An 8,340-nucleotide genomic window follows, 5' to 3' on the forward strand; every position below is an offset into this window, starting at 1 on the left:
TAAAACAGGAGTCCTTGTTTGCGTGCAAAGTTTCGTTTTGATCTATGACTGAGATCACTCTGATTGAGGTCAGTAGATTGTGCAAAAATAGCCTATAGGTGTATTCCCCCCCATACACCTATTCGAGACCCACAGGACCTAACAATTGGTATCAGAGCAGGTTGTTCGCAAGAACTATCTGTATATGACTAGGTTCTATTTGAACTAGATCCTTTTTCTTAAAGGTCTCGAAAAAGTTTTACTCTTTCTTTTTGTGCTTGCTATCTGCTCTATCTGCTGTTATCTGTTCTCTCTTTTTTGATGGAGACTAACCACAGCAGATTATCTTCTCTACCTATGTTTAGTATTGAAAAACACGACATATGGAAGTTTCGGCTTGAAAGCTTCCTCACCGCCCAACATTGCCGAATGTGGGAAGTCATCACCAGCGGACCGATCACCATCACCGAAGTTATCAAAAGGGTTCCTGCTGATCTCCATCAGGATCCTTATGATGAGGTCCAGCCCAAGTCAAAGGCAGACTTCACCACAGAAGAAAGGAAGCAAGATGAGTTAGACAACCTCGTCAAAAGCATCATCTCCGGCACCGTTCTCGACAAGCATGTCATGAAGATCATCAAGTGCGGAACTGCAAAGGAGATGTGGGACATTCTGGAAAGAATGTGCGTAGGTTCCGAGGAAATCAAGGAGAATAAGCTATCAATAGCTTGCCAGAAGTTCGACTCCTTCCACATGCTCAAGAATGAATCTGTCGAGGAAATGGAACAAAGATTCAATCTTATCTTGAATGAAGTTCAATCCATTTCCAATGACAAATACACTCAACGAGAAATCAACCTGAAGATTCTTCGAGCACTGCCACGTGGAGAATGGCAGATCTACTCAGTCGCTCATCAGCATAAGCCAGGATTCAGTCAGCTCCCGACAAACAAGCTTTTCTCCGGTCTCATGGCAAATGAGTTCGACCTTCTGAGAAATCTTGGTAACAAGAAGGCTGGAGGATCAGACGAAGATGGTCCATCAACCTCAAGAGGAGTTGCACTGAAGGCCTCAACAAGAGAAGGCAAGAAGCAGATCAATGAGCCAACGGAACTCAACCCAGAGGACTTCTTCAGTCAATATGCTTTGTTGACTGAAAGATTCAACAAGATGGAGTCCAAGTTCCGGAAGTACAGAAGGTTCCACAAGGAGCACTACAAAGAAAAAGAAAGAGAAGGCAACTCCAGACATTCCACAGATCGAAGCGGAGAAAGGAAGTCAGCCGCTTACGACATCAAAGATATGGAATGTTTTGGATGTAGAAAGAAAGGGCACTTTCGACATGAATGCCCTGATCTGACTCCAGCTGAGCGCAGAGAACTGAAAGCTAAGAAAGATCGTAGCTTTTCGAAGAAGAAAGCGATGATTGCTGACGATGCTGACTCTTCCAAAGACACATCAGAATCATCTGATTTCGACAGTTCCAGCTCAGACGATGAGAGCCGAGCCCTGATGGCCAATGAATCAGAAAGCGTGGCTGACAACAGCTACGACAATGGAATGAATGGCTCAGAGGTAAACTCTCACTCAAAAACTCCTTATATTGATAACTTCCTGATGCTTTCAGGAGACCACTCAGAATCTGGAGGTAGCTCATCCGATGAAACTGACGAGTTTGATCAGCTCATGACTGATCACTGTCAGCTGAGGAAAATGTTCGAAGATCTCCTCAAGCAGAATCAGAAAATGGACAAGGAGATCAATGATGAATGAGCTAAGAATCAGACAATCATCTACTTTCCGGATGAAACTTGTCTTGATCAGCTAATCATGGAGAACAGCCGACTGGAAGAAGAGCTCAGAATCTCCAATTCAGAATCTGAGAGAGCATCTCATGAGATCAAGAGGCTCAATCACAAGCTGGAAGAAACGGTCAAGAACTGCATGATGCAGTCTCCCATGATGAGCAACTTTCCATCGAAAGGCCTGGTCAACAACATCGGAGGAAAGGTTGCAACTGACAAAGGAAAGGATATCATGAAGTTCGCAAGCGCAGACTGATGGCTAGATCAAATGTTCCACCTCCACGAAGCTACAGGCGAGCTAAGGAGGCCCCCAACCAGATCATTCAACTGAGAAGACTGGAAAGCAAATTTCAGTCAAAGATCCGGGAAGGAACACCAGGAGTCAAGAAGAATCTTCCTCATCAATCCAGGGGGAAGAAAGGCCACATCAGTCAGAGACTGACATCAGTTCAATTTCAAAAGGAACAACATCCATGGAGACCAAGCAATGCTGAGTCCAGACGAACCAAGAGCCATCCACGACAACAAGCTACTGGACATCAGCCAAGTCTCCAAAAGTCTGCAAAGACTCGAGTATCTCAGGGAAGATACTTCGCCGAGCAAAGAAGACCTCAACCACTCATCAGACAGAACTGCTACAAGAGTGAGGCCTTCAAAAGGATTTCTCAACAGAAGAATGCTCATGTGCCACCTGAAGCACCAACGACGTCAATTAGACATTCAACAAAGCGCAAGAGATCAGCCAGACCAATTCTGAAGCAGATATGGGTTCCAAAGGGAACTCGAGCTAACATCGAAGGACCCAAAGCTTGATTGGGTGCCTGTTTACCTCATTTCTGAGTGTTCGTTTTGTATGTTTCAGCACTTTTTCGAGCATGCTCTGTGCCTTAAAGTATCTTCTTTTACTTGCTCGTTCATCTTTTGTGCTCTTGGGTGTCACTTGCAGGTTATCTGGTTCTCGGGCGAGTTTTAGAAGTTTTGGAGGCCGTTTTGAAGAGCATTGGAGCAGCCACCGCCGCCTCACGGCGGCCGCCGCCTCGGCGCCGCCCGCCGCCTGGCGGCGCCCGCCTGTTGCTGATTGGAAAAGAGCTGCGAAGGGGGTAGGCGGCGGCGCCGTAGGGCGGCGGCCGCCGCCTCCCAGGCGGCCGCCGCCCACGTTTTTCGGCAGTTACGTTTCAATGGGTTTAAAATCCATTTTTAGGGTTTTTGGCGAGTATTCTGATTCCAGCAGCCTCTAGGGCGATTTCCACACTTTCTCCTTGGTTTTTAGAGATTCAAACATTAACATATGCTTTTGGGATTCATTGGATCACCGTTTATGTCAATCAACTTTCCATCAGATTAGTTTACTTGATCGCTACGTTTTGTAAGAACTCGCTTGATTCTCTTAAGTTTATTTTAATCTTTTGGTTGTCTCTTTATTCGCTTATGCTTTTGAAGAATGTGATGATCTTAGATTATTTCCCTTGATGTGGTTGAATCTTGATAATTTATGAGCTTCGTTGGTTCGTTGTGTTGCCTACAGATTTCTCTTAATTGTGAATGCTTAGGAATCTCTCTTATGGTGATTAAAGCTATCTTTGAATTTGAATCTGATGCTTGCTTTAGTTTTCATGCCTAGGAAGCAATTAATTGTTGTTATGAGTTTATGATCGTTTTGTTTAGAGTACTAGATTTAAACCCTAGTTGATAGGCTTAATGTTTAATCTCTATGTTCTTAGTTGTTACATGTCTACTGCATTAGTTAATGTTTATTGCTTTCTTCCGTTTATGTCTTGGTGATTAGAGTGCGAGATAGAGCTAGACCCAACTACCCGATTAGAGTGTTTAGGTTTCCTTTCCGTTTCTTGTGAGTAATACAATTAAAGCCCTGCTTAGCCTTCCTTGAGAGACGACTTGGGTGAGCTTATTACACTAGGACGACCTCGTACGATTGCGAGTCAATCTCTTAGGTGTTTTGGGTTGAGTCAAATTTTGGCGCCGTTGCCGGGGAAGGCTTTAGGCATTTGATTGTGTTGCATTATTTTTCGTGTTATTTTGTTTCTTTCTTTTGACTTGGTTATTTTCTCCCTCCGGTGCGTTTGATTTGGTTTGCTAGTGTTGTGTATGCAAGGTCGTCGTAGCTTGAAGAGAAAGCTAGTGCCTTACTTTGACAACATTCACCGACCTCGTGAGGTCCTTTCAAGCCTGGAGGAGGAGTCCGAGTCCAGTTCGAGAAACCTTGTGGAATCACAGAGAACTGCTTCCAACCCCATCCTGGAGGCCGTTGAAGATACGCTGTCCTTGCACTCTGAAGGAGAAGAAGAAGCTCGGCCCAATCCTGACCGAGAAGTCATGGCGGAACAGAATGTCCAGTACATGGGAGATTTTTCCAGGCCAATTATTGGGACTACTAGCACTTCAGCTATAGTGCTTCCCACGGCGGTCCGGAATTATAATCTGAAGCCCAACGATTCAAACCTGCTGCCGCTCTTTTATGGGATGCCGAGCGAGGACGCCCTACAGTTCGTCCGTGATTTCTGCACTCAAGTGCAGACCTTCCCTCTGTTGGACCTCACCGAAGATCAGTTGAGACTCAAGTGCCTACCCTATGCACTCAAGGACCGGGCGAGAACGTGGTTATTGTCCTTGCCGCCGAACTCCATCACTACATGGGGAGAGGCGTGCGAGAAGTTCATGCTCAAGTACTACCCCAACCACAAGACTCAGGAGATTAGGAGTCAGATAATGAACTTCCTGCAAGGAGCTGACGAGCCCCTCCACGAGGCTTGGGAGAGATTCCAAGAGCTCCTCCGCCAGTGCCCACAGCACCAGTTAGCACCCGTCATGTTGATGCAGTTCTTCTATGACGGATTGATTCAGACGGCACAGTTCATGGTGGACAGCACAGCAGGGGGCAACATTGCCCGAAAGACAGCTGATGAGCTCAAGGAGATCTTCAACACTCTTGCCGCGAGTTCTCAACAAAAATCAGTCAGAGGAAGGAGGGTCGAAGCCCATGCTGTAGCCCCAAACAATGAACTGCAGAAGCAAGTAGCGGACTTGATGAGGCAAGTGCAACATCTAAGAATGAACCAGGTGGAGCCTCCACCCGTTCAATCACCGCCAGTTCAAGCACCGCCAGCTCAGGCACCGCCAGCAGAAGGATGTGGCATATGTGGCGATTTTAGCCACGGAACCAACGAGTGCCACCGAATGGGGGAATTCACACCTGAAGGGGAAGCAGAGGTCTATGCTGCCCAGGGATACCAGGGGAGACCTCAATTTGAACAGAGGCCCATGTTTAATCAAGGGCAACAGAATCCCAACTCGGGGTGGAGAACTCAGCAGAATTCTGGATGGAGGAACCAAGCGCCTGGCCAAGGGTCGGGACCAAATCAAGGCAATCAATTCCGCCGCCCTCCTCAGCAATTTGGGTATCAGAATCAGCAGCAGTTTTACCCACCTCAGCAGCAGTTCCCCTTTCCTCAGCAGCAGAACTACCCTCAAGCTTACCAGCAGCAGCCCCCGCAGTATCAGCAGTACCAACAACTCCCTATGCAGCAGGGGAATTTTCAGCAGCAGCAGCAGCAATTTCAGACTGCTCCCCAACAGTTTCAGAAGCAAGCCCAACCGCAGAAGCCGACTCTCGAGGACACCATGCAATCTTTTATGGAGATGACCAAGCAGAGCATGGAGTCCCAGTCGGCTACAATCAAGCGTCTCGAGACAACCGTTGGGCAGCTCTCCGGGACATTGAACCAGATGCAGCAGCAGCAACAACCAGGGAAGCTCCATGGACAAGGATTGCAGCCTCACCAAGCTCAAGCAGTGACTGTTTTACGCAGTGGGAAAGTGGTGAACAACAAGGTGGAAGCCCCCGTGGAAGAACCACCCAAGGAAGCCCGCATGGAAAAACAAGTAAAGGAGCCGCTGCAGCCAAGAGAGGAGGACAAGGAGAAAGAGAAGGAGCCCGAAGTGAAGCTCCACAAGGCTGTCAAGCCATATAAGCCACCGGTCCCCTACCCAAGCCGGTTGAAGAATGAAAAGCTGGACCAACAGTTCACCGATTTCTACAACATGTTGGCAAAGGTCAACGTGAACTTGCCATTGCTAGACGTGATCAGGAATGTCCCAGCTTACTTGAAGTTCTTTAAAGAGTTGGCCTCCAAGAAGAGGAGGTTCGAGGACAACGAGAAGATTTTGGTGTCCGAGGTTGCAAACTCCATAATGCAACAGCCCTTACCGACCAAGCAACGAGATCCAGGTAGCTTTGTGATTAATATTGCTTTGGGGAATGGTAAGGAGGCCTCGGGGATGCTAGATTTGGGGGCTGGAATAAATCTAATGCCTTACTCTATTTTCAAGCAATTAGAGTTAGGAAATTTGAAACCCACTCGTATGTGCTTGCAATTAGCCGATAGGTCGGTAAGGTATCCTCATGGGGTAGTTGAGGATATCCTTGTTCGAGTGGGTGGGTTGATTGTACCTGTGGATTTTGTTGTCTTGGAAATAGGAGAGGTACACGAAAATGGCAAAGAACATACCCTTTTGCTAGGAAGACCATTCATGGCAACTACTAACACACTGATAGATGTTAAAAATGGCACAATTAAAATGACTGTGTTAGGAGAGTCAGTGTCTTTCTCTGTGCATCATAATCGTGCTATGCCATCTTCCTCACTCACTAATGAATGTTCTTACATTGATGCTATTGATGGCTTGGCCGAGATGTTCTTTGTGCAGGAGCAAGAGGTTGTTGAGGTTTTTGCAGGGTCTGCGGACATGGAGGAGTTTGCCCGTGAGGACGAAGAAAGAGAGCGGGCCCGCAGAGCTAAGCTCCCCATTGATGAGGCCGTGGTGATGGACTATGCCACGAAGATGAAGTCAACCTTGGAGCTCAAGGAGCTCCCCAAGAATCTCAAGTATGTATACTTGGAAGGAGAGGCGGAGAAGCCCGTAATCATATCTGCCGAGCTTACGCATGAGCAAGAGTTGGCATTGATGGAGGTTTTGCGGAAGAACAAAGCAGCTTTCGGATGGGGCCTTGCTGATATCAAAGGCATTAGCCCTGCTACTTGCATGCACAGGATCCACCTTGAGGAAGGGGCGAGGCCCAAGAGAGATGGCCAAAGGAGATTGAATCCGGTCCTCATGGAGGTGGTTCGCAAGGAAATCCTTAAACTATTGGCGGAAGGGATCACTGTCATCCTTAACGACGATCAAGAGTTGGTGCCAACCCGCCCCGTGACGGGATGGCGCATGTGCATCGACTACAGGAAATTGAATGCAGCCACCAAAAAGGACCACTTTCCCCTCCCCTTTATTGATCAAATGCTTGATCATTTAGCGGGTCATAATTTTTATTGTTTTCTTGATGGACTTTCAGGGTATTACCAAATAGCCATTGCACCAGAGGACCAAGACAAGACGGCGTTTACCACTCCCTTCGGCACCTTTGCGTGGAAGAGGATGCCGTTCGGCTTGTGCAATGCACCGGGAACTTTCCAACGGTGCATGATGTCGATCTTCGCGGAAATGATAGGTGATTTTGTTGAGATCTTTATGGATGATTTTTCCGTGTTTGGTTGCTCTTTTAATGATTGCTTGGCGAAAATCGATTTGGTGTTGCAAAGGTGCATAATGAGTGGGTTGACTTTAAGTTGGGAGAAGAGTCACTTCATGGTGACTAGTGGCATTGTTCTTGGCCACGTCGTGTCTAAAAATGGCATAGAGGTTGATAAAGCCAAGGTAGAGGTCATTCAAAAGTTGCCTCCACCTATTGATGTAAAAGGGATTAGAAGTTTCCTAGGTCATGCCGGGTTTTACCGGCGTTTCATTAAGGATTTTTCTAAGATTAGTCAGCCTTTATGCCGTTTACTTGCCCAAGATGTGCCTTTTGATTTCAATGATTCTTGTATGCATGCTTTTGAGTTGCTAAAGTCCAAGTTGAGCACAGCTCCAGTCGTGGTTGCACCCGATTGGGCAATGCCTTTTGAAATCATGTGTGATGCTTCTAATTCCGCCGTGGGTGCGGTTCTTGGTCAACGTGTTGATAAGATGTTGCGTGTGATTTACTATGCTAGTTTGACTCTCAATAGTGCACAAGTGAATTACACCACCACTGAAAAAGAGTTGCTTGCTGTGGTTTTTGCTTTAGATAAGTTTCGTGCTTATATTATCGGGTCTAAAGTAATTGTACATAGTGATCATGCCGCTCTTAGATATTTGTTGACTAAATCCCAAGCTAAGCCACGTCTTATCCGCTGGATTTTATTGTTGCAAGAATTTGATGTTGAGATTAAGGATAGGAAAGGAAGTGAAAACTCTGTGGCCGATCACTTGTCTAGACTTGAACAAAATGAGGTAGAGTCACACGATGCCGCTATTCATGAGTCTTTCCCATTTGAGCATGCATACGCATTGGCTTCAGTCCCGTGGTTTGCAGATATTGTCAATTATCTTGATTGTGGAGAACTCCGACCTAACCTCACTTCCCAAGAGAGGAAGCGTTTTCTATCTCTTTGCAGGCAATACTATTGGGAAGACCCCTACTTGTTCAAGTTGGGAAAGGATG

General features: G+C 46.7%; 1 protein-coding gene and 1 non-coding gene across 2 annotated transcripts; one reads left to right on the forward strand and one right to left on the reverse strand.

Moving 5' to 3' along the window:
* Positions 1-4,494: 4,494 nt before the first annotated feature.
* On the reverse strand, positions 4,495-4,600 carry LOC131007396 (small nucleolar RNA R71). Its single transcript, XR_009096098.1, has one exon. It is a non-coding gene; the product is annotated as a small nucleolar RNA R71 (small nucleolar RNA).
* Positions 4,601-5,063: 463 nt separating this feature from the next.
* On the forward strand, positions 5,064-7,167 carry LOC131011750 (uncharacterized). The gene is made up of 3 exons (XM_057939616.1): positions 5,064-6,030; positions 6,181-6,995; positions 7,153-7,167. The coding sequence occupies exons 1-3, from the start codon at positions 5,064-5,066 to the stop codon at positions 7,165-7,167; spliced, it is 1,797 nt and encodes a 598-aa protein (XP_057795599.1).
* Positions 7,168-8,340: the final 1,173 nt, after the last annotated feature.

Source organism: Salvia miltiorrhiza, chromosome 1, assembly GCF_028751815.1.
Source record: "Salvia miltiorrhiza cultivar Shanhuang (shh) chromosome 1, IMPLAD_Smil_shh, whole genome shotgun sequence".
NCBI lineage: Eukaryota > Viridiplantae > Streptophyta > Magnoliopsida > Lamiales > Lamiaceae > Salvia > Salvia miltiorrhiza.

Bases quoted from the DNA above. Each gene is read 5' to 3' on its own strand.
- LOC131011750 (XM_057939616.1), top strand. From the start codon at position 5,064: ATGTTTAATCAAGGGCAACAGAATCCCAACTCGGGGTGGAGAACTCAG. The intron at 6,031-6,180 runs GTAGCTTTGTGA...GCTTGCAATTAG, and splicing joins GACCAAGCAACGAGATCCAG to CCGATAGGTCGGTAAGGTAT.